Source organism: Bemisia tabaci, chromosome 3 (genome assembly GCF_918797505.1).
Source record: "Bemisia tabaci chromosome 3, PGI_BMITA_v3".
Classification (NCBI taxonomy): Eukaryota; Metazoa; Arthropoda; class Insecta; order Hemiptera; family Aleyrodidae; genus Bemisia; species Bemisia tabaci.
In genome coordinates, this window is record NC_092795.1 from 24,484,933 (window position 1) to 24,511,716 (window position 26,784).

The 26,784-nt window shown below is 41.0% G+C and overlaps 1 protein-coding gene across 2 annotated transcripts; it reads right to left on the reverse strand.

Annotated features, from left to right (window-relative positions):
- LOC109031167 (uncharacterized) lies at positions 1-26,784 on the reverse strand. 2 transcript variants are annotated; one of them, XM_019042526.2, is made up of 5 exons: positions 26,649-26,784; positions 6,028-6,595; positions 4,924-5,168; positions 3,392-3,516; positions 1-2,177 (listed from the first exon to the last, which is right to left on the reverse strand). In XM_019042526.2, the coding sequence occupies exons 1-5, from the start codon at positions 26,676-26,678 to the stop codon at positions 272-274; spliced, it is 2,874 nt and encodes a 957-aa protein (XP_018898071.2). In that variant the 5' UTR covers positions 26,679-26,784; the 3' UTR covers positions 1-271. The 2 variants fall into 2 exon arrangements, with proteins under 2 accessions (XP_018898071.2, XP_018898070.2); XM_019042525.2 differs by having other exon boundaries at positions 3,347-3,516; positions 26,649-26,783.

Here is a 26,784-nt window from a genome sequence, read left to right on the forward strand (position 1 = left end):
TTTTCTTCACACAACCTTTTATTTGCATAGCCTACCACAACAAATACCTAAAACGGCAATCTACACACCTCCATTTGATTTTTTTTACAAAAATATTGACAGTATGAAATATAAAATTAAATGTATATCACATCTTATGTAAAGCGTATCGAAAGTCGAGTTTCACTGTAGCATGTCCATGGTCACAAGAGAGTCAGTTGCGTAAAAAGAGAGATCCTTGAAATACGTGAACTTTAGGTTAACCCCAAACAACACATCTCCACTCCGCTCCTCAGTTGCTCACCAACTGAGCACCCCCGACTTGGGAGTGCACCCTCTGTCGCGGCGACACCTGCGCATCGTGGATCTCAACCACCCGCATCATGCTCCTCTCGAGTGATTCCGTCTCGGCCGCGTTCCGCCGCACCGTATTCGTCAGCTCCCCTTCCGTTTCCGGTGACTCACTTCCGGTCGCACTACCAGCACTTCCGGTTCCACTGGTAGAACTCTCAACTACAACTTTCTGTTCAGTCTTACCGTTGATTTCGGGGGTTTCAGCCTTGCTCAAACTACTACTGGAGGTGTCTCTATCTTCTCCGGTTAAATTTGAAGTCTCCTTTTCACTTCCTGTAAAACTGGAAGTCTCCCGGTCCCTTCCGGTTGGGGCTGCAGTTTCCGCCTCCGTCGATACTTCCGTGATCGACTCGACGACGGACGTCGATTCCTCGGCGGATAAGCGGCCATCGATAACCAACGAAGAATCGTTCTTATCGTCTTCGTTCGACGAGGAGGCTTCGTTTACACTAGGCTCTGTCGACTCCGTAGACTCATTGGACTCAGTAGACTCGCTCAACGTGCTACTCTCAATTTTATAGTTCTCCGTGCTCGTCTCAGAATCCTTGCCATTCGCGGTGGCTGTCGACTCTTCTTTTTTGTCTTCAATTGCTGGAGCCTCCGTCACGATAATCTTCAACCCCGATTGGGCGGCTGTCGTTTGCTCAACCGGCGATGACGTCACCAGCTTCCCTTGCTCCAAGTTATCCGCGCTCAGACTTGGAGTCGTAGCGCTATCCAAGCTCGGCAAGTTAACAGTCACGTCAGACAACTGTCCGCTGGGCGGGAATCCGACCACAGGCTGGACGTAGGGGAGGTAGACTTGTGGGTTAGACGACGGATAGTTCTTATCGATCAAGGTGTAATCGTGCCCGATGAAGGGTCTCGAGAAGGGGTTCGCGAAGTGGAAGCGGTCCGAGTTGTCGAAGTGCGTGATCTGGTAGCTGACGGGAGCCTTTGGGAAGTAACCGTGGTACTTGAAGTCGTGAGGTACATCGGTGCGGATGATGGTTTGCGAACTCTGCGGGTATAAGAACGACGGGAAGGTTGAGAACAACGGGCCTTTCGTTATCTCTTCGCCTTTGACGTGGAAGTCGGAAGTGAACTTTGTTTGTGGGAAAGCGTTGAGGTTGAAGGCCGGTTTGAAGTCCTGCTTAATCGGGGGTGGGTAGTCTTGGACCTCCGGTGCGCTGGGGGCCGTCAACCACGGATGAGGCTCTTCGGCAAAGCCGGTGGATGTTGGTGGTTCCTGGTAGATCCGATCAAATTCTTCGTGCTCTGCGGGGTAGCTGCTCGGTGTCTTGGAGTGTAATAGCTCCTCGAACCTATGCGCGACTTCGGAGAAAGGAGAGACCAACTTGACGACCGGTTCGTTGAAAGTGTTGTGATGCTTGGTCTTCAGCGGTGCGAACTTTCCGGGTGGGGGGTGTTGGACCTCGGGCGGGGAGGGGCGGAAGTGTGTGGGGGGTGAGAATACAGAGTAAGCAGGGAAAAGGGGGAGCTGGAAGGGAGCGTTCCTCGTGAAGCCGTGCCCGAAGAAGGGGTGGTGTCGCGGGGCGCGGGTGTTGTCGATGGCGCGCCTGCTACGTTTCCGCAGAGAGGGGTTCTCGATGACCACGGAGTCGTTGTCGTCGTCGGGGGTGTCCGCGGACTTCAGGGTGGTGTCCTCGCTGGGGTCGTTCGATTTGCTGTCGGCGGTGAGGTTGTTGGGGCTGGTCGGGGGTGTGTAGTCATCCGGCAGCTTCTGGCTGTCGATGATCACCTCGTCGTCCTCTTCCTCTTCTTCTTCTACTGCGGTGGGGGCGGCTGGCTTGGTGCCTGTGCTGCCGGGTGCCTCACCATAAACGTCCATGTCTTTGGGAGGTCTGTGACAAAAGTAAAGACATTGATATTAGTTATGCGCTATGGAAGAAGGGGGTTGCTCCTTTCTTACTACTGTTAATCAGCGTTAGAGGGATGCATTTGTATAGGGATTCAAGCAAAGCTGTCCCTACAGAATTTTGACCTACTCCATCGAGGAAAAACAAACTTCTTACTAGTTGAAGCTGAGGGAAAGAGGTTGAAAGTTTTATCTCCTGTAAATTCAACGTTACAGATAACTTTAACTCCAAATTTCACGTTAAAGATAGTTTTAATTTAAGCATTCACTTTTGATTTTGACCAGAAGCAAGTATACTCTCAGTTGGAAACTGATTCTCGAAATTTCTACCCATATGTACGTGCAATTTCAAAATTGAATAGAACATGTAGAATTAGGGTAGATATCTTTTATTTTTCCTCAAATTTTTGTCCTTGACATATTGCCGGGAAAACTTAAATATACGTATTTAAAATGCGGCTTTTAATAGTAACTACTTTTTTCCAATTAAAAAAACACTTGGAGAGCCAATGCTTTGCTCTGCAACTTTTGGAAGAAATGTTTAGGGTTCACGTTGCAAAAGTTAGCATATATTGATGAATGATGTCAATAGTTTACAACAGGCTTTATCTTGCTTTGAAACCAAATACAATTCGGTTGATGAGGATTTAAGTCTCCGAAAATATGGGATATGATAATGAATTATGAGTCACTTTATCAGCAAAGCCTGATGGAATCATGGATCGTATAGATTCTAAATCCTGAACACTCTTTAAGCTTCTTTATTCCATTCGAACGAACTACTTCCAATCCTAATTCATCGCTTTAAGTGGACTATTTGGTTTTTTGTATAAAATTGTATTCCGGTAGCTAAAGGCAAAAATCTGTAACTCAATTGTAAAAATTAGATTATGTACTTTTCAATGTAAGAACAAATAAACAAAATGATTTTCTTGCGATTTGGTGAGATTTTTTCTGAGAATGGGTGAAGGATGCTCGCACAATAATTCATTAAAAAGCGTTGGTTAGTTTTCTTCAAAAAAAATAAAATATGATTGAAGACTTTCAACGCTGAAATCTGAGATACACATTTTTCGATTTTCGATTTTTATCTTCTAAACAGTGAAGTTAGTACCCATTTTCCTCTGATTACGAAATTACGTTACTATTAATTACCGAAGATTTTGCAAATCGATTAAATGAGCAAGAGTTTGTTCGTACAACTTGTGGTGAAGCTGTTTGGCAGCTTGAACTTCAGGAGTATCCGTCACTACTTCGGGCATGGCGTTCTGCGGCAGCGTGTTTCCCGCCATGTGGAATCCTTTCCCTTCATCCCAATACTGCATCTATAATCCGAGCATTGAATCAGGAATTAGTAGAGAATAGAGTAAGCTTGATATACTGAATATCCTAGTAGAAAGAGGTATACTTCATTGTACCTGTTAGGTATATACATGTTCATGTTATAGTGCTCCACTAATGCTCATAAAAATACTCTATTAAGTGTAATTGGCATGCTTATGATAACGATTAAAGTTACGTCGATTAAGTACGTCGGCATTGTGAAACTTGAAAATTACCACTTACAGATTAAGCGTTAAATGGATTATATTTTGCAATAAGAAATCACTATCGCCTACAAGAATGCATGAATACTTCACGCATCGCGCCAAAAACAGTGCGGTCTGCGTGAAACGCATAGCGCCTACAAGACTGCGTGAATACTTCACGCATTGCGCGGTCTGTGCGGCGCGGCGGTGGAAGTTAAAATTATTAAACCACATTTATGTTTGTTCTTTCTTAACTTTTTAGTTCATTTCTTACAAATGAAAGGCCTTGTCCCCACAGAGATAGGTTTACGGAACTGAACTTTCGCGTGAAGTTCCGTGAACTTTTGCCAGTAGTGTTGACAGGGCTTTCCCAAAAAATGTGTTCAACACGAGTAAATGCGTCTTATGCACCCCTCCCCCGCTGGCACGTTCATCTGATAGTTTTTATTGAGTTTCAAAACGAGTGAGAGTATAAGGGGGCGGAAAAATATAGGCGGACCATGGGCGGCAAATAGGTGGATCCGGCCCTGTTTGGGTGAATTTAATCTTTTCACCCCTTTTTCTCACGATGATCCTGTTGATAGTTACTGTCGAAAACTGTATATTTCCATCCCAACGTTCCCATTTTGTTGATTTTTTTTTTTTTTTTTACAAGATAGCTGGCCAATATATTTTCTAAAAATTTTCTAAAAACATGTTCGATTTCATGAGGAAAATTCGCATACAAAACTAGGTTAATTTTAGAGGAAAGAAAAGCGGAGATTCGTAACGTCGTCGCCGCATTTTTTCGACTTCAGCCACCGATATTAGGTGTTTAAGTATCCTCTATGGATCGAGTATTTGTTTTTTATGGGGTCTTTAACTTGGTCTGCCCTGCTAAGAAAAAACGTCGTATGAATATGAATTATCGGACGCATTGCCAAATTTCTTCCAGTAAAATTAAAAATGTTTGGAAAGCTTTTAATGATTTTTTTTTTTAAATTTTCGGGAAATGATCTTCACGTTTTGACCAAGTCTCTGTGAAAAGTTAAGGGGAAAAACATTCATAAAATTATCATAGATAAATATTTTATCGATATGAATTTGAAAATTCGGAGATGTCCATACGACGTGTTTTCTCAGCACGATATTGATGCACTTTACTCTACCGATGCTGAAAATAATTTTGGTAAACCTAAATATTATGTAAGTAGCTTAACTCACTCGCACTGGATTACCGGAAGGATCGAAGTAGGTATATGCACCGTAGACTTTGGCGTCGGCGTCCCTGGACTCCATCCTTGTCTGTTCCCTCGTGTGAAATCCGAAGATCACCCTTCCGTTCTTCTCTTTCTTGTAGAATTGGTGCGGCTCTCTCTCCATGTTACGGTCGGTAACTGGTAACGGGGATGACTCCACTGGCAATTGCGGCTTTTCGGAAGGAACACTCGTCTTTTCTGTCTTGGCATCTGAAAGAGGAAGTACATAATTTTCATCTCCTGGTCCATCTATTATCTATTTTTATGAATGCATAGCACACATCTTCAATTGATTAAACATCTCCATAAATCTGGCTCGCCTACGTGGAGGACGTGATGCAATAATTTAAACTTGTATGTAGGTAAAATTGCCTACATGTTTGATTGAAGGAAAGTATTTCAGTCAAAAAAATTTTTGACTGAAAAGAGAGAGCATATTGATTGACCACTTTATTAGGAAGGGCCCTTTTTATCATGATACGTTTTTGTCATTCAGGATACAGATATATGTATCACAGGCAAATTGTAAAATCCGGTATTTTGTTAAATTACTTGGCAAACAGTCAAATATCCTTACTTGGATTGAAATTATGATACTTTTTCCAAGTTTTGATTAAATAATTCATTGCTATTGTAAGAAAACATTCTCTGTAAAAATTGGAACTATACAGTAGTAAATTTCAAACATGATTTTTCGCTCCTGAACGAACATGAATCTTGACATTTTCAGCATGTCATGAAATACAATTTTTTAAAAACTTTAACATGTAAATACGCGAGAAGCATTTGAAGAGGAACGGACAAGGAGAGTTCGCATATTTTTTGAGTTATTTTTTTTTCCAAAAGATGGTAAACTCCTGAGCTCTTGACCGTAAATCTAGAAAATTTTGTAATTTTTCTATTAGTCTCAGAAAATCCTTATGGTGAGAAAAACGGATGGAATTTTCTCATTCTGCGCTGAAAATCCAACGGAACTTTTCAGTCGAGGCCCTTACCTTATTTCAGGATATTTTTTGGATACTTGTATGATCAATCTGCATATCTTTGCGACGATAATATTGGACATTACCTTCAGGCTCGGTGAGCGGGACACTGGTCGATCTCTGCTGCGACTCGGCCGGCGTGGGCGACACCCGGCTAGGATCGTAAACCTCCAACGGGAAAGGCTTCACCGAGATGGGCTTGGACTCCCAAACGCGTAGACTTTCCCCAGACTGGGGCTCCTCATGACCGGGCAGCGAGTTATCAAGAACAAACCCTGTCCTAGTCCGATCCTTGGGGGTCTCACTGCCGCTGACCCGCGAGTAGCGGATGGGGATAGGCACGAGGGGGTGGTGCTGGAGGGAGGTGGGGCGGAAGATGATGGGGCTCTTGCCCGGGATCGGGTTCGGCAGGAAGTAGTTGCGGCGGAGGGTGTTGGAGTTGGGCGGGAAGTAGATGGAGTTGGACTGGACCAGGATGTCCGTGGGGTAGTCGGAGGAGTATTCCGGGAACGTGATGAGCTTGCGTCCCAGAGGGCCGGGACCACGGGATAGTCGGGAGCCCCATGGGTACGGCGAGGGGACCTCCACCACGCGCAGCGGGATCGATGAGTAGAGCTGCCCCAAAGTCAAGTCACTCACCGCTATCAGCCATGCCTGAAAATAGAAAAACACCAGAAATTTAGCACGAGTAGGATAAGCACCAGGTCTTGAGGTGGACGACGCACGGGAAAAAAACACATTGGATCTAGAGTCCAGACTCTTGAAAACATTGACAAGAAAAAGGACTCTTGATTCAATCAGATTTAAGCTTAAATCAAAAGGAAATCCGCTCAAATTAAGAGGCTGGGTTCTTGATTTAAGTTTAGATCTGATTGAATCAAGAGTATTTTTTCTTGTCGGTGTTTTTAAGAGTCTGGACTCTAGATCCAATATGTTTTGTTTTTTTTCCTGTGCGCCTAAATTGAGTACAGTTCAACAGGGAAGATTCGAGTTTTCATCTATAAAAACAAAATATCTGCTTATTAGTTGATTCAAAGAACCCATTAGGCACCGCGAAGGTGATTTCCTGTTGCGTTGTCACTTGTCAGTCGCTCGATAAACTTTGGGAAGATAGGCACACGTGGCGTTTGGGTGTCGCAGAGCGCCAGAGTGCACTGAGGAGCGACGTAAATGTATGTTTATTTCTTCAAGAGAAATAAAGAAGAAATATTTTTGCACAGACCCCATTGCCTTTCAAAAAATACTTAAATCTTCCCTGCAAAACCCGATTAATACCAGGAAAGAATCATTTAAAGTTTAAGCAGGAAAAAAATGAGGGATTGAGAAAATATTATGAAACTTAATTCGTAATTTTGTACAGGCAAAATTTTTTGTCAAGCGAGGAATTTAAAACTGTTTTTACTGAGGATGATCGCAGAATTAGCGAATAACTTTACTATCTCTGGCAACGCGTCTCGTGAAAACGCCTTCAATAACTGAGGATGCAAAAGAAGTATCACATAATCATGACATCAGGATCAGGCGCGGAGTAACGGACAGCATTTTCAGGCCTTCATGGTTTCAGTTTAGGTAGATTCGAAATGAACATAATTCTACTCAGCGCTAAATGTTTTCAAATATCAATTGGCACTCCTTAGTTCAACTAGGGATTGGGAACAATTGAATATCTGTAAACTCATCTCATCACGAGAATCTATTTATTTTGTTTTGTGCCGTGAGTAATAAAGTCAATGTCGTTTTCATTTACCGAGTTTGAGACTTTTATTCTAAATCCTTAATTCAAATGATATCATGTGTTCTGTAAAATTATTCAGGAGCTGAACTTATGGTTGACTTCTCAATCCAAAAATGGAGAAAGATTCAATGGTGAAAAATTTGAATTCTTTCATTCCAGATGTTTAGAGATAACTAATGGACATTTTTTAGACAGATGCCCCATATTAAAAGAAAATTATCTTTTAAAATCGATTATTCATCTTTATGGGGAAACGGTAGGGAAGTATAAATGCAGTGAATGTTTACTTCCCAATAAAAGGATACATGCTAGATTTTAAAACATTTCTCTTCATCACTAAACACATATCATTACTTTAAAAACAGTGACAGCAGGAGTCCAATAATGCTACCTGGATTTTAACGTTCAAACATCATTAACTATATTTGATTTTTTTAAAAGTACTCTGATCAAAAGTGGATCCCTGTAATTTTCTTTGATTATTTTTGAATGAGCGGAGAAAATTCGTAGCATCGTTGGGGAGAAAAATTGTAGGGTTAGTTTTCAGTACCAACTCGGAGTTTTGCAACTTTCCGATTGAAAATATGCCTCGTTCGCTTTCAGCCATGGATTCAGCGTCAATGAGCATCAGATACAGGTGGCAGGTGGCACGTAGAGAAAATCACAAATAGAAAACTTTCACCCCTAGCCAACATCACACAAATTGGCAACGGGGGAACGAAGATAGACTTTGGAAGAGTTCAAGAAAACCATAATGATCGGTCAAGAATCCCAAGCGATCCCGGTCCCAATTAATTCGGAACGATTTAAGATCAGCATTTTCTGGAGCTTTTATTGCATTACCGGCTCGCCATCTCCGATCGCTAGATTGACTCCGCTATTGCCGGATCGGATCAGACCGAAGGAAGAACCGCACTGAAAAAAAATTGAAGTTTTTTTAACATTTTGGATGTTAAAAAAGTGTGCGAAAACTTACAAAGTGCTAAATTAACTGCTACAGCAGCTACTTTAGCAATGTCAAGATGTAAAACTGACTGCCACAGTAGGTAATTTAGCATTTTGCGAGTTCTCGCACACTTTTTCTACATTTAGAATGTTAAATCAACTTCACTTTTCTTTCGGTGCACGAAACATTTGCGTCATACGTAACTTTAGTTTGACCTACACGGGTATCTTAGGCCCGAGGCTTGCTATAATCGTATGAAATTGAGCGAAAAGCACATAAAAAATAGATAGTTTTAAAAAAACACCTAACTGCAATGACTTAGGTCTCCAAACGGTAGTGCAATGCAAACGCACCATAAATCGAAGAGGAGAGGAAAGGAAATGAGTTAAAAGGAGAGGAGCTGATGAACGCGAAAAAGTAAAAAGGAAAGATATTAATGGAGTAGCAAGAGAAGAAGGAGAAGAAAGAGAAAGTGAGTAGGTAGAAGAAAACGTAGACGAAGGGGAAAAACACGATGTCATGATGATGATGAAGATGAGGAAAAATAAAAGAAGAAGAAAAGGAAGAAGAGCAACAACAAGGAGAAAAAGAGGTATAAAGAGGATCAGGAGTGAAAGGCGGAGGAGGGGAAGGAGAAGGCTGAGGAAGAAGAGAGAGAACAAAGAGAAAAAGAGGAGGAAGAGGAGGAAAAGGAGGAAGAGGAGAAAGAGGAGGAGGAGGAGGAGGAAGAGAGGAAGCAGTTAGCAGAAGAGAAAAAACAATCGATGAAAGAAGAAGCAGAAAGAACGAGGAAAAATACTTTCTTCATTTCCTTCATAATATTCTTTTTCTCTCTACTCTCCTCCTTTCTTCTCTTTCTTTTTCTCACTGGTTTTCCTCTCACTATTCTTCCACGTCTCCTTCTCGTTTTTTCTATTCCTCTTCATAATAGTCCTTCTTCTTCTTCTTCTTCTTCTTCTCCTTCTTCTTCTTCTTCTTCTTCTTCTTATTCAGATCATTTTTCATTTTTCTCTCACTCCCCCCCTCCGCATGATCTTTACACCTTTCCTTCCCTTCTCTTTATCTTGTTCCTTTCTTCTAATTTCAGATGCACTCCGATCTAACGCCCATATAAATTCCCATATTCCGCAGTGAAATTTGGCATCGCAGGACGGGCAAATTGTGTATCCGTGCGGCATGACATCCGCGGAGCAATTAGCATATTTTTTGTAAGCACACTCGCCTACCACGGGACGAATAGCGAAACAAATATTTGGGTCACGAAGGGCCTTATTCCGGGTTAAGTGTGACGAGTAAATAGTGAAATCCGCTTGTTCGGCTACTGAGCGGTGAGCATTGTCGAGATCTGGCCGAGGGAGTATTCATAGAGAACTCCGCACACTTACGAGAGTATGTCGGTGGATATCTATCTCGATGAATGTTGAACTATATGAGACGATGGGAATCATTGTCGCGTAAGAACAATCATGATGTTTACCCAAAAAACACTTGTATTTCACTTTCCTCCACTTGTGTTGCGGCAAAGAGAAGAGTATTGCCAAGACTGTGCTGCTCTCTGATTGGCTCTCCAGTTTTAGATTTTTCGTGGTTCTTAGAGACCAATACACGAGCAAGTCCGATCAAAATAGGTTTAAGGGCCTATTTCGCGGATAAAATGCATAACATTTACCTGGAAAGTGTAGTTCATGCAAAATTGTTGACATTTAAATCTCGCGCCACGGCTCCGTTGGCAGAAACGGACAGCTTCGTTTCCGCCGAAAGGGTCGAGAAGAAGATACCTCCATTTCCTTTACCTCGCCCCAGTGGTTCTCAACACTCACACGTTTTCTGAGAAAATTAAAGTGCGAAGTTCAAAATCGTGGTTCTCAGCTGCGTGGCAAGACATTTGAACCAGTTGTTTTCAAAAAGGAACAAATCCATTTTTGCATGAGCCTTGGTTTGCATAGGAGGACATGCTAACTAAGACTCATCGAGGAATGGACTTGTTTCCTTTTGAAAACAACTGATTATTTTACGCGTTGAACTTTTGAGGGCGTCCTGAGAGCCTGATATGGCATCATCGTCCCGAACGAACCCGATGTTCAGCGAACTAACCTCTATTGAGACTCAATTGGATTAGGCGTGAACTGACCGCGAGTGGATTGGATTAACGAGGCCCGCGAACCGCAAGCACGCTAACTCCGACAGTAGATCCACGATAAGACCCCAACGACCGCAAATCGATGAACGCAACGCAATGGCTAGCTCCCCTTCAAAGTCCTGTCCCTACATCCAAGTCGATTTGGAGCCAGCCATGATTTTCGAAGCCTTTTCATTGGCTAGAGGTGCAAGTTCGGGTCATTGAGTGACCCTCTTAGAACCTCGTCCTGATCGTGTAAGGCTCGCTTCAGATTTTGGTTTGGGTGCAGTGCCAATATCTAGGGAGAGAATTTTTATCTCGATCCTTTTGGTACAGATGAGTTGAGTCGTTTTCTAACAAGAAAAACACACCAAAAATGTGACCGTAACTGTGTGCAACCAACGGGAAAAATAGTGATGGGTCCACACAATTTTGCAGAGAAAAGCATGACCAAAAAGTTCAACAGTTTTCAATTGGAGTCAAAAATTCGTCTTGTACTGATACTCATTAGTGCTCAATTTTCTCATTTTTACTAGACGCTTTTCAACTTTTTGGCACTGCAGTCCCCCGCAAAATAGTGTAAACCTAGCACTATTTTACCACCTTGTCGTTTTCTAATTGGATGCGAGTCCAAGGATTCCGTACGGATCGTAGAGCCCAATATCACCATCAAAATTCCCCTTAAAAAGATACTTTTTTTGGAATTTTACCAACTTTTGATGGGTGATCAACCAAAAACTTCCACTGAAGTCTAGCCAGACAGTGTCACTTCTAATACGAATGGATTGACTGGGCTCGTAAAAGGACTAAACTTTGCAGTAAGGAATTGTATCCACATGGGCATAATCATAAATCGCCCATTTGCATAGGGAAATTATTGAAACATATGTTGTTTCTAGAACGGACCGCATGCCTCATTGCAAGATTTAGTCCACAAAAACAAATGCCACATGGCGACATTGAAAATTATCTGATTTAATGGAACAATCACATTTCGCGAATATTTTCCCTCCAAAAGATTTGCTGCTCGGCAAACCGCAAGTCACAACAAATCGGGATGGCAACAGTGGACGTGCTGGCCGATTTTCCATCCAAATAGACTTAATTATAATGGACAGGTCTAAAATTGTATGTGTGTTTGTCGTGGCTCCTCACGTGAAAAACCGAACCGTGTATAGTCGCAGCACGGCCGGAGGGCATCTCATTTCGCCGTAACGGAGGTCGGCACTACGCCGAAAACTGAACCCGATCCGTTCGCGAAAATTCGGCTTTTATCTCTGCTGTCATCGATGTCGTAATTGCCTCGTTAGGTTACAAGCTCCTCATCATCGTCCTCGCTCTTCCGGTGCCCGCGGCGTCCGACTCGACGCGCGGCCGCGGTCAACGTTTCTTTCGGTGGCTGCGTTTTCACGGCCCACCGCACCGGTCTCACCGGGTGCAAGTCGCCGGGGAGTCAATGACCCTGTATTCTGCCGCGCTAAGGAAGAACGCCGTATAAACATTCGAGAGTTGCCAAATTTCCTTCGATAAAATGTTTATTTATGAGAAAAGTTATGAATATTTTTCCTTGAAATTTTCAGGGACTTTAGATCAAAATACAAACAATATTCTCTGAAAAATTGGAAGACAAATATTCATAAGTTTACCAGGAAATTCGTATTTTATCGAAGAAAATTTGGCAACGCCTGATGGCTCATACGGCGTTTTTCCTTAGCACGGCAGTATTCAAATTGGTGAGCATAATAGCGACTTAGCGACGGATAACAGGCCGCGCCGCGGCCGCGACAGGCCTCTGCACAGCATCCTCCTCTGGACCGGATAAATAATAGCTGCAGATTAGCCCGAGACAGTCACGCTTGGACGTATTTGTGCTGAAAGGAACTATGTACACATGGACACAACCGAAAGGAACTATGAAGTATGCGGATCCTACGCACACAGTTCCTTTTGATTCGATTAATTTTCACATAGTTCCTTTTAAGATAAATACGGTCCGCTCGGGAGCTGGGGATCCAGAACTAACCTTGAACTGCCGTGCTGAGGAAAAACGCTGTATGAACCTTCAGGCGTTGCCAAATTTCCTTTAATAAAACGCAAATTTTCTGATAAACTTATAAATATCTTTCCTCCCAATTTTTCAGATAATTTTGTTCGCAATTTCACCTAAAGATTCTGAAAATTTAAAGGAAAAGTATTCATAACTTTCCCCAAAAGTAAACATTTTATCAAAGGAAATTTGGCAACTCTCGAATGTTCGTACGGCGTTTTTCCTAAGCACGGCAGTGGAGGTGTCTTCCTTCGCCGGCTTTTCACCTTTGCTTAGTCTGTGACACCCGTAGACTGCACGGCGGGAAAAGAGGGGTGGTGATTTGGCGTGCAATTTGGTTTAAATGACGTCACAGAGTATCCGAAAATGGCTCAATCAGAATTTACAAAATATGTTTAATGATAGGAGATCAGAGCGATTTTGATTGGCGATGCGAAATATTGATGATTTGGCGCAGTTTGTTTATTATGACGTTATGAAGTAGTCAACAGTCGTTCAATCTCGTATGAATGTCAAGAATTGATCAATAATTTTTTATTTTAGAGTATGAGGCTATTTGATTGGCTACACATGCCAATGAAAATCATCAATCCATTTAATTGGAGATGTGTTGTAATTGTTTGCTGATTCCGTTAAAATACTCCAATTCCTTTCGATACATACGTGTATTAGATGTAGAAAAATGTAGAGAATTATTTTTGGAAAAAAAAAAAAAAAAAAAAAGTTCATCATTGTGCATACCAAGTAACTCTTCTTTCCAAAATGTTAAAACCGTGAACAGTTGATAAACTTTGCAGAAAAATTACCAAAAGATCATTTTGAATTCTGTTCAACAAGTGTGTAGTCATATTTGAGGCATCAAAATTCCTGATTTCCTACTCAACGGATTGTCGATTCAGAAACATAAAATTTATTAAATAAGGCTAACGCAAAGCCCAAAGTACCCTTTTTGGTGAAAAAATAAGATTAGCTCTAAGAAAAGGGACTGATTACTAAACGATAAGACTCGAAAATTTTATCAACGCTATTTTGAAACGCTTCCTTTATTCCCAAAAAAGTGGTCAGAGTGGGTAACCATCTGAACCACTCCTCGGTAAGGTTAAGTTTGATTCACCTAACCCAAACCGCACACGTCGAGAGAAAAGTATTTCCTTAAGGAAGAACTTAAGAATATTCTCTTCATACCGATGCGAATTTTAAACGTTTGTTTAGACATGTCGATTGAGTCGAAAAAATTAATATTTTAATCTTTCCAAGAAAGTTTCCTTCTCGGCTGCCGCATGTCATTGACCTGCAAAATCGTTTAGTTTTCACCATTGACGGTGTAGCATCTAAATTACCAATACTGACGAAAACATTCTAACTTTATGAAAGACAGCAATTTTGACTGTCATCGAGTCTGTAACTCTCTGAGAATAAAATTAAAATTTAAGATGAAGTCATTGAAAGATATTTCAACTCTGAATAATATTTTGTCCGAGGGAAGGTTTCAATCGGCTTGATTTAAGTAACTGGGTCGAAAGCTTGCAATGTCTTTCATCATTGAGCTTTGTCTTCGCCAGTTCGATGATTGGTTTACGAGGTACGAATATAAATAAAGTTGGACGTTGCAGTCAACTGCATAAGAAATTGGTTGAATTATGATTGTCACTTTAAAAAAAAAAATGTTGCGTCTTATAAATTGTGATCCTGAAGAATTGGCTAAAGATTAGAGTTTCTACAAAAGGTTGTGAAGAAAAAAGAGCATTTGAAGAAAAGTCGAGACGTTATTTTCCCTAGGAAAAAATGCGGATTGCATTAGATCACGAGCGAGTCTTCCTACGCTTGTTGATTTTGTCTTCATTTTCTCTATCTTTTTTTTAAAAAAGAAGAAGAAAAATAAGTATTAAAAGCCTCTTACCTAAGTCATTTTATGACTTTTGAAATGCAACTGTGTTTGTCTCGTCTGTTTGAATTCATAACACCACGATCATTGATGAAAGTTATCTTTTTAGCGCTAGCGCAATACGTCGTTCTCCAGACAAAGGAACGTAATTAATTTCCAACATAGGAACATTATAACTAGCAAATTGTGTTTTTGCCAGTAAAACGTACGACGTTTACATTTGAAAATTTCATAGCTTTTTCTTCCCTTTACACGCAAAAAAACGGATTAAATTTTTGGATAGAATCTGCGTAGTCATATTCTCGGAAAAAAATTAGCGTTTGAGTCAATTTCGCAATATTCGAATGAAGTTACGTTTCTCTGAGTACTGGCACGATATTGAACCGTAGGCGGATGCAAGGGAGGGGGCGTGGGGGGCGTGCGCCCTTCCCTTCTTTGGGGGGAAAAAAGGAGGAAGAAAAAGGAAAGAACGAAAGGAGGGAGGAACGGAGGAAAAAAGAAAAACAGATGCTCGATTCAAACTGCTCATTAAATGCCTTAAAAATTCTAAAATTTTCTAGGGGAGCCCCCCAGACTCCCCTTCCGCCCTTCATACGAATGTCTGGGTTCGCCAATGTATTGAACCAGGGTCATCCAAGTATTTTTACCCCCCAACCTGCTCTTGCAGGCCTTGTTTACTTCCAAGCTTTCCTTGGACTCACTTTGTTTCTGCACCGTTGATGCTCTCAAATTTTTGATATTCCTATACCACTTGCTCTCTTTATCTCTTTTCAACTTTGCCATTGTTTTTCTTTCTGTTACTTTCTATTAATAAATCTTTTATTTCATTTTCGTGACCTTCGGTCACTAGAACAGTAAATTTTAGTTACTTATATATACCAAAAACACGAGGAGAATGAGTGAGACAACAGTGACTTTAACGCGTGGATAGAAAAGTAGTTGCGCCATCCGGAAAAAGGGGTCACGCTCGTCAGTTTCGTTCAAAATACTCAATTCTCTGCAGACTTTCAAATCACTTGATTTTCGTACCTCTCATATCTCATATCTTTATACCCTTACTGCAATAATTTTAAGATCGTAAAATGGTGTTTATCTTTATACCCTGTATTTAGAATAAGGAAAAATTCATAAAGACCTTTGTAGGTCTGGCAATCGTCATGTAATTTCTATATGTGTACATTATAATACATTAATAAAAAATGTATTGAACCAATAATTTCAAGAATTTCGCGCCAATGTTGATCAAATACTGCCTCGATAATTCAGATTTCACAAAGTTGTGGATGCGGCTCCGAAAATATCGATGGCAAAAATTCGCTTCGTCTCTCTTGACGCGTTTGATCTTCGACGTCGCACCGCGAGTCTGAGGATCGAGCTAGGCCGCGGCGCAAATTGCACTTGCATCTCATAAATATATGCGCGCTTTACCGTCGCGGTCCCGAAGAGGGGGGAGGGGGGTTTGCATGCGGGGGAGGCGGGGGTCGCGTGCATTCTACACGTGCAAACGTGAGATCTAGGCCAGGGCGGAACGGTTAAAGGTTGCTCGGAGTCAAGTTGAAGGTCATATTTTCTTTTTCCCCACCGCGGGCTTTGTCTCCGCGCCCGCACGTGCCAAACCGTGCGGAGAAATCACGAGGAGCGTGACGGAAATCGGATCCCAAGATGGTTCGCGAGACGTCATGGTTTGGTTCAGGAAGAACGTATCAGCGGCGCTACCAGTGGCGGTTGGCTGTCACTGAGCGCAGAGAAGCGCTGTAAGAGTGATGTATAGTAGTAGTAGTAGTAGTAGTAGTAGTAGTAGTAGTAGTAGTAGTAGTAGTAGTAGTAGTAGTAGTAGTATAGTAGTAGTAGTAGTAGTAGTAGTAGTAGTAGTGTAGTAGTAGTGGTAGTAGTAGTAGTAGTAGTAGTAGTCGTAGTAGTAGTAGTAGTAGTAGTAGTAGTAGTAGTAGTAGTAGTAGTAGTAGTAGTAGTAGTAGTAGTAGTAGTAGTAGTAGTAGTAGTAGTAGTATAGTAGTAGTAGTAGTAGTAGTAGTAGTAGTAGTAGTAGTAGTAGTAGTAGTATAGTAGTAGTAGTAGTAGTAGTAGTAGTAGTAGTAGTAGTAGTAGTAGTAGTAGTAGTAGTAGTAGTAGTAGTAGTAGTAGTAGTAGTAGTAGTAGTAGTAGTAGTAGTAATAGTAGTAGTAGAATGCAGGTATCCGAAATTAAGATTCTGCATGGACCAATAGATAAAGGATAAACTAGATTACATTTTGCAATAAGGAACCACTATTTCTGGCCCATTTTAGTAACAGCATACATGCCATTTGGTTTTCCCATGCAGGTATGTGGTCTTATGGGAAATCCAGAGATAGTGGTTCCTTATTGCAAAATGTGATCCGACTAAAATCACACGGAGATGGTCCGTTCTCTAAAGCCTACATTGAAAAAATAGCATGGAAAAGTATACCTGAAGCAAATACAATATTCACGATCTCAATTTAGCTTTTAAGTTGCATATTCAGGTGGAAAAACAACATATTTTCCTAATTCTCTGTGCAGCGCGTGCAATTCGTGAGTACGGTGCCTAATGAAAATTAAAAAATGACCAAGAATTTAATGAACTGATATTAATTTGGTTTTCAAAAAAAAATTGAGATACAAGAGCTGAGATTTCTTGACGTCGTACCTTGTTTGCGGTATTAAAAATCTCCAATCATGTTTTATTTTGTTTTGAAAGAAAAACAAATCGACATCACTCCTAGAGATTTTCTCAGAATTTGCGTCGCACAGAGAAGAAAAATCACGGAAGTTTCATAGAATGGACGTTAAGTAGTTCTTCATTTAAAAAATCAAGTATGACAGGAAGTCTGAAACGCCGCAAACCGATATATGGTTTAACAGTTTCACCATCGAAACCATTTTTTGCTGTTATACACCTGTTCACTGTTAAAGAGACCTTCGGTCACTAGAACAGTAAATTTTAGTTACTTATGTGTGCCAAAAATATGAGGAGAATAAGTGAGACAACGGTGACTTTAACGCGTGGATAGAAAAGTAGTCGCGCCATCCGGAAAAAGGGGTCACGCTCGTCAGTTTCGTTCAAAATATTCAATTCTCTGCAGACTTTCAAATCACTTGACTTTTATACCTCTCATATCTCATATCTTTATACCCTTACCGCGATTGCATTGAAATCCGATTATATTTTGATTCTTAGAAGGAACAATATCTCCTTAAGATTTTCTGAAACTGTTTTAAATGACTAAGGATTTTTTTTTTTTAATTAGAATGTTACACTATTTTTTTTTATTCAAATAATAAACATGAAATTGTTCTGACGTCACTAAATATTCAGCCCCGGAGAGTACAATTTTCCACCATTACTAAAAATACTAGCTCTCAGTTTTAATCTATTTTCTTGCATATGAAGGTCCAGAACCCTGATTTGTTTCTTGTTCTAAAAATGACCGCTCTTCTTTGCGGATAATTTTCAAATACAAAATGCTCAGAATAAAGTGAACTCGCCGATTATTAAATTCTCCCCCCTTCTCTTGAAATATCACTTTATTTTATAAATATACCAGATTAACTTGATCCCTGATGTGAAGCCGGTTTTATATAGAGATTAAATTGGCTCTAAATCATCTATTTTATGAACCCAGATCATGTTGCCAGGAAATCAAATCGAACTACCAGTGAGGGAAAAAACGAAATAAAATAAAAGAAAATTCTTTGAGGAAGATTCTGGTTCCATCTTCTCCAGCTTGGTGTGATATAGATGAAATTCTCTCTGGATTCGTTCAGTTTTTCTTATTTCTTGGAAATTTCTGGTTAAAATTTCTGGTGAGAGGACCGCGGGATTGGAAAAATGACACCGCAAATTTGGACTTTGTGGTTTAGGACCAGTTTTGCCTTTTTCACCTCGTGATTCCATCAAACTACGCATTTGTGAAGCGAACTGTTCTTGGTTTTTGTGCCGTCAAACGATATAAACAATCAGAGCTTTCCAATTGATCCAAAAAAGGACAGCTGCTAATGAAGTTAAAACGTTGACGAATGATCTCAAATTCTTATTTGTACAATGAATCTGTTGAATATTTTAAAAAACTTAGCTTGATTTTTTTTTATAATGCCTGGAAACGAGACAGAAATTGTGTTATTCAGTTGTTCTTGCAAGGCTGGATGAGGAGAGATGGAGCGCAAAACGTATTTTATTTAAATATAATGATATATAATAAAATGAAAATCAATCGGAAAATGAGAGACGAAGATTGCTATTAAAAATGTTCAATTTTGACGGTGTTGATTCAATTGAAACAAGATTTCAATTCGGCCACGAATGTGTCCGAAAGATTAACACGCACATCAGCACTTAAAAATTCGTGCACAAAAATGGAATTATAATTGTCCTCGGATGTCAACATTGCATCGCAACTGAGTAGCTTAGTGGTTAAAATTGAGTCACAAAATGATGTAATCTAGTTTCAGTTTCAATCAGTTTTGTGACCGAAATGAAACAAAAAGAGAACGATCCCCAGCTATAAAAAATATCCACGTCAGAATTGCATTCATTCCACATAAATCAAGACTGCAGCAAACGCCTCTTCGTCGTTTTTCTTGAAGCACCTTTGAATGCTTCACATAATGAAGCTCCATATTTTACAGTAGTGGTCGCTTCTTTAGGTTGGGGTCAAGGTCGTTCATTGAAGACACCACAGACGCTCAGATAAAGTCTTTAGTTTAAATTAAATGAAAAGAATAAAGCATGCCGTGAGAATTTTCTCCCGGTAGGATTTTGAACTCCTGTAATAAAGTTGAGTGAGCAAGTGACTTGCTTACTTGGACGATAGCAAACGTGGAGGGGAAGGAGGTAGAAAAAAAACAGCCGAGTCAAGTCATTTTATAATACTGAACCACCGCATCGATGGAATGAGGGGCCCCAGCGTTTATTATCTGTAAATTGAACGTAATGAGCGCCTGTAAAATGATCAGGTGGTTTTCCGTTTGTTCCAGACGCCAGGACTGTCTCCAAATGAAATCAAAAGTTTCTATGGCATGCTAAGCCGTCTTTAATGGCACAAAGGCGCGCTAAACTGTTTAAATCCCTCCAAAAGGCAGTTTTAATGTTGCTCACACTTTAAAAAGGGATGCTTGCGATTCTAAAGTATGTCAATTGTAATTTTTTCTGGTGCATTGTGCGATGGCCTTCATTAAAAGGAGCTTAGATGCAAACCTTATCCTTGCGAACATTGTTCAATCAGTGTTGGTCAACAAAGAAATGCGTGCACAACAATTTGCTCGTTTGTGTTTTTACGGACTGAGTTCAATGAATATAATTGAAAAAAATAGACAGATAAAAGAAAATTACCGATACAATTTAGGATGAAGATCAATATTATGTTGCGTTTGTGACGTTGTGAAAATCGTGCTTTCGGAACAAACTTGAGTCCGTGAGTGTTCATGAAATATCTTAGAAATTTTTTTATCATCACTTTTAATCAGCTGAAATATATTTAGTTTTTTTTATTTATGCACTATTGAATCCAAAAATTTAAGTTCCCAAAGAACTTAAAAACTTACATTCCTAAGATGAGTCAAAATCAAGTTCAAAATCTGAATCACCTCGTAACCATATGTGAAGGAAAAAAATTAAAGCGCCATGTTACGTAGACTCTATTAGGCGTATTTCTACCAAACGGAACTATGTGCATTATGACGTGAGCCCTGTAATGTATATATTCTTATGGATCTTAGGGCTCATGTGCACATAGTTCCGTTTTGGATACATACGCCCAAATGCGGTATCGTATTTGTAATATCGATTAAGCCTCAATAAGAAAAGGTCGTCTGTATCCGGTCAAAACAAAGATGATCTGCATAAAAGCAATGAGCATCTTATTTAGTGCCACGCTGAAAAATAACAGAAAAAGACATATATCTTCTCCATCCCAAGGGCTAGCATTCATATCCTCACATCCATACTTGCCAAACTATTTGATCGCTCCTATTTTTCTCGTTGCGAAAAGTAACGGACCCATAGATTTATTGGATAAAGTTGGCAGCGCCAACCGATCTTTCAATCGGACTTTCACACCTACTCCACATGAGTTTTATTAAACTGACCTGACTCGAGAATTTAATTGGGGAGCAATAGACAATGAGATGACCTTCGTTCTAAACGTTGCCATTACAGGATTTTCGGTGTTTTATTACGTGCATACGTGACGCAAGTAAAAGGAAATTACAAGTCTGAAAAGGCAATACCACTTGGTCGTGCCGTGTCTTCTGTCGGGTCGTGAGAACCTCAGCTTCCTACTGCTGCATGTAGAATTAATCAATTGATAATTGGGTTTCATTTCTTTCAAACGTTGTTTGTAGCTCCTCCTCTACAAAATAATGCTCGAGCAATGAGGAGAGGAGTTCTTTGGCAAGAAGAGGCCAAGCCCATAGCGGTGGAAAATTTATTATACAATGATTCTTTCGAGATTTTTTAGATTATCGAAATTTTTTTGTAGAATGTTTTTATTGCTTTGTAAGTATTTGTACGGGAAGGGGCTTTATTTCTCGGGGTTAAATTTAATTTTGAGTATTTAATAATAAAATTCTGCGTCTCAAAAAATCAGATATGAGAAGTTATGGTATATAACTTAACCAAGTATATACTTCCGGACCTTCTTTATCAGAATTTTTTTTCCTTAGCTCCCCATGAAAAGTGTTTCGCTACATTCTTAAAAGTTCCATATGATTTTTCGAAAAAAATCACTCCATCGAACTGGATGATCTCTAGGAAATGGTTCTGTTTAATCATTCCATCGCAGGTCTGTACTTGTTGTACCTATATAAATGTATAGGCCAAACTTATGTTCACCGCAGTCACCAACAACTTAACCCAAGCAAATTTCAATCTTCACTAAAAAGAAAGAAGTGACTTGATCCAAACAGAAATACTCTTTTTGCCTCCAAGAGGATTTCCTCTAAAATCAAGAAAAAAAGATGCTTATATCAAGAGAGGAGACCGCGTTCAAGCAGAAATCTGCTTCATTCCAGAGAGGTTCTTAATTCAAGAGAATATAATCGTGGTGACAACTGCCCGAACATTTCTGATTAAATCAAGTTAATTTTTTCTGGTGAAGTTTGTATTGAGTGTTATTTCTTATTACTCCAGAAAAAAGCCTAATACACGAAGAGAGGAAAGCGCCAACCATAAATGGTCATAAAATAATGCGTGCAGGAAAGGCGAGGGAAAAGCAGCTCAATACCTAGTTTTTCCCCTGATAGCAAATAATTCGAACAGACAGGAGCCCTTATCACTGCATTGATCGCATGCCGGACGTCAAACCGCGGCATGGCGCACACTCGAGCGGCATGACAAATTTCCCAGCGCCGCACAGTGGATCGAGTTAAAAGGAGAGGTCGGGCAAAATTCGGAAACTTTAAACGCTTATAATTCCGTTTTTATGAAACTTAGAGGTTCTAAATGTGAGTCCATTGGTTTCCTCGTTAAATTTTCTTTCAAAAGCACCCCTCGAAATTTAAAATTTGACGGAATAAACATCAAAATTTGCAGTTGTAGTAAAATAAAATTTCATGTCCAACCTCTCTGATGGACTTGATCCACTGTGCGCCGAGTGCGAGTTGAGCGATTAGCCGTAGCCTTGACCACGAAAAGAGCAGAAGAACGGACGGACAAAAAATCCTCGGCTGGAAGCGGCGCAGACCGCAGTCGCAGTTCACACTCGACATTTCACGGAGGCCCCCGGAATGGGCCGCGTGTGAAAAAAAGAGGGAGGAATGCCCTTTTGCAGACGCGTTTCAGAGCAGGTGGATGCCTGAGAACTGTCGGCCGAGGGCTCTGATTTCCGCTTTTCCCGATGGATGTTGGATACTCGCGCGTGTACCGCTGCCACTCTGGAGCGGAAATAAACGCGTGTGGCATTATCGCAGTTCGTCCGATAGCGCTGCGATATTTTCCGAGGATGACGCCACCGTGTTAAAGGAGAAGACTCTGTGGGTATTTGGACGTTGAGAAAATCTCCCAAGGAAATTATTTACTCTTGAAAAAATCTGAGGAGATATTTATAGGTTTTCAGCAGGGTCGGATTTACCGACTTGCCGCCCATGGGCTGCCTGTATTTTGCTGCCCCTTCTCATTCGTTTTGAAACATCAATAAAAACCATCAAATGAACGCGCCAGCGGGGAAGGAGTGCGTGAGACGCGTTTACTTGTGTTGTACACATTTTTTGGGAAAGCCCTGTCAACACTACTAGCAAAAGTTCACGGAACTTTGCGCGAAAGTTAAGTCTCGTAAACCTATCTCTGTGTGGACAAGGCCTTCCATTTACATGAAATGAACGAAAAAATTATGAAAGAACAAACATAAATGTGGATTAATGATTTTAACTCCCGCCGCCGCGCCGCGCAGACCGCACTGTGTTTGGCGCAATGCGTGAAGTATTCCGACAGTCTTGTAGGCGCTATGAGTTTCACGCCGACCGCTGCTGAACGCATTGTGTTTGACGCAATGCGTGAAGTATTCGAGCAGTCTTGTAGGCGCTATGCGTTTCACGCTGATCGCACTGTGTTTGCCGCAATGCGTGCACCGAAAATAATAATATGCTGTTTTAGCATCTAGGATGTCAAAAAATGTGTCTAGTGATCCCAAGATGCTGCCTTTACTGCCCCCGCAGTTGCATTTGCATTCACAGGATGTTAAAATTAACTGCGGGGGCAGTAAAGGCAACATCTTGGGATCACCAGACACATTTTTGACATCCTAGATGCTAAAGCAGCATATTATTTTTTTCGGTGTGAAGTATTTGTGCAGTCATGTAGGGGCTAATATGTGTTACACGCCGATCGCCGCTCCGAGGGCTTCTCCTTTTCATCTCAAGTCCTCGTCATCGTTTCTCTCGGAGTCGCGCCGTTCCAGGCCAAATTGCGTGTTAGTTTACGTTAACTTTCACTATAAAAACCGACGCTTCTGATACCCTGCCATATCTGACCTACGCCACCTTCTGAACTCAAAGGAATGACCGAAAAAGGACAATAAACATTTCTCCCATTAATTAACTTGGCTCTTGTATAAACTGTAGGCGCATTTCCCAGGACTTAGTAGTTTATTTTGAGTACTTGGTGATTTTTGCTAGTGAAAAACCTCGTATGTAGGCGCATTTTCCAGGATTTAATAGTTTATTTTGGGTACTTGATGATTTTTGCTAATGAAAAAGCTTGTATTCGTTTAAACAAAATCACTGGAGGACTCCAGACTTATTAACCTAGTCTTAATATAAGCCAGTAGCGTATCGTGTTTTGCTATAAATCGATTAATCCATCCCAATTACACCTATGTAAAAGGATCGATAAAGAGCGTGCTCGCAACGGACACCTTAATAATCGATTCTTTACCACAGTTTCGAATGGGGAAATATCGATAGTCAATCATTCACGCCTCGCCACTGATGTAAGTAGTCCTCGTAATGTTTTTTCGGGATAGGAGGATATCCTTAACTAAAAGGATCATAAATAAGGATATTCCTGCCAGGGACGGATTAAGGGGGTGGCCACATGGGCCGCGGCCCATGGCGGCAAAATTAGGGGGCGGCAAATTTTGAAAATAATTTTAAATGCAGGTACAAAAAAATCGGATTCAGAAAAAAATTACAAACAAGAAAAGGTGACAAAATCTCTCATTTCCTGAGAGTTCATTAATTTCTAATTTGTTGTATTTCGGTGATGCAAAAGACTGCGCACCTTTAATTAGTTGAGTTAAGAGAGAAACCAAACACGTAATTTGGCCTGGAGCGGCGCGGCGCAAAGAGAAATGATGACAAGGACTTGAGATGAAAGGAGAAGCCCTCGACGCGGCGGTCGGCATGTAACACATACTAGCGCCTACGAGACTGCATGAATACTTCACGCATTGCGTCAAACACAGTACGGTCAACAGCGGTCGGCGCGGCGTGAAACGCACAGTGCCTACAAGACTACATGAATACTTCACGCATTGCGCCAAACACAGTGTGGTCAGCGCGGCACGGCGGCGGAAGTTAAAATTATTAAACCACATTTATGTTTGTTCTTTCTTAACCTTTTAGTTCATTTCTTACAAATGAAAGGCCGTGTCCCCACAGAGATAGGTCTATGGAACTGAATTTCGCGTGAAGTTCCGTGAACTTTTGCCAGTAGTGTTGACAGGGCCTACGCAAAAAATGTGTTCAACACGAGTGAACGCGTCTTATGCACCCTTCTCCCTCCGGCACGTTCACTTGATGGTTTTTATTGATGTTTCAAAATGAATGAGAAGAGGGCGGCAAAATACAGGCAGCCCATGGGCGGCAAGTAGGTAAATCCGGCCATGATTCCTGCTGACAATCAAAGTGAGAACTTTTCCCTTTTCGGGAATGAGACCTCTGTGAGGAGCGTTTCGGAAAATTTCCGACTGATATTTAATTTCCCGGAAATCTTTGCTAAAAAACTGCCCTTACTCACAATCACATAGCACACACTAAAAAATGAAAGTGTCAATAAGATCGTTTTAGATTAAGTTCAAGCCTTGTGTCCACTCCCAGCACTCAACTTCCCCCGAAAACTTAGTCAACTAAAAAACGGAGAATAGTTATTTTGACTGTTGGGCTCGGTCGGAACATTTCTACTGGAACCAAAATTAACGCACGCACCACACCCGCGTTTGGTCATGTACCGCAGGAACACCTCCGGCAAAACGAAAATCAACGAGCACATCACAATTATTTTGGTTGTAGGTACCAATAACCTGCTTGGGCGGCCAGAACATCATAAACTGTGCGGGGATTCCAGGAACTGAGACGGACTGGTCACATTGCTGTTTACTTTTTTAAAGAGAATTGGTGTTTTTTACCAGTGGTACATTGACGAATTTGGTCATAAAAAAGAACAAGCGCACACTTCACTATGTTTCCTGCGTCACAACGAAATTGCATGTCGGTGGATACGAGTCCTGGAGAGCTGTAAGGGTTATATGGAGAGTAAAAGTTGTATTGTAACACTGCTGCTTTTTTTAACTCGAAAAAATTAACGTGTTCTTTATCACTTAGTGGATTTGACATAACTGATTAGAAAAAAAAAACGCGTAAGACACTGTTTTTCTTTAGACACAGGGACAAAACCTGTCGGTGGATGCGTTTTCTTGGGTCCAGGGTTGTTTTGGAGCATAGCAGTTGTGTTGGATTCGGCCGCATTGCTGTATTCTTCTTTTGAAAGAAATCAAAGCTTTCGTTATCATTTAAGTCCTTTGAAATATTTGATTATAAAAATACACAAACAACCAAACGCGCATAGCACCACACTTCCTTTGATCACAGCGATAAATCGTTTCGGTGGGTGCGTTTCCATGGGGGTGGGAGTGTTGGTATGTGAAAAGTTGTGTCAGATGTGCACCGTAGCTTTATTTTTAAAAAAAAAGCTTTTCAAAAGATCGCGTCCGTCTTCGCTCTGGTTGCTTTGATAAATGCAATTAGAGAAACAAACAAACAAACAAACGCACATGGCCCTACATTTCCTTCGATCAGAGTGATGAACCCTCTTGTTGGATGCGTTTTCTCGAGGGGACGCGGGTATTTTGAGGGTTCACACTTATGACAAATCGATTTTGAAACTGGGGAAATGCCAATATCGGTTTGCAGCGTTGCAGACTGCCTGTCATACTTCATTTTTTACGCGAAAAACCACTTAACGTCATTTATTGAAAACTTAAGAGACTTTTATGCTCTGTAAGAAGAATATTTTGTGAAAACTTCTCCAATTTCCTGTAGGCGCAGACATTTTCAAAAACCGCAACCGAAATACTACGCACTTTGCAGTTTCACTATCAAATTTGGCTTTTTTCCGATAGAAAACATCGAGTTTCCGACCAGTAAATTGCGTCGACACTAACCGTTGGTAAGCAAAAAAACGCGCTTGTTACTCCACACGAATGCGTTTTCCGAGGGGAGCGGGGGTGTTTCTAGAGGGTACTTACGGCGATTTGGAGGAAGGAAGAGGTATCCATGGTGACGCCTGCCGATAGCAGATAAACTCAACTGCCGCGGCGGCTCCGGCTCGGATCCTTCCTTCGGCCCGCGCCTCCCGCGGTCTCGGCCGCTGCACCGCGCCGC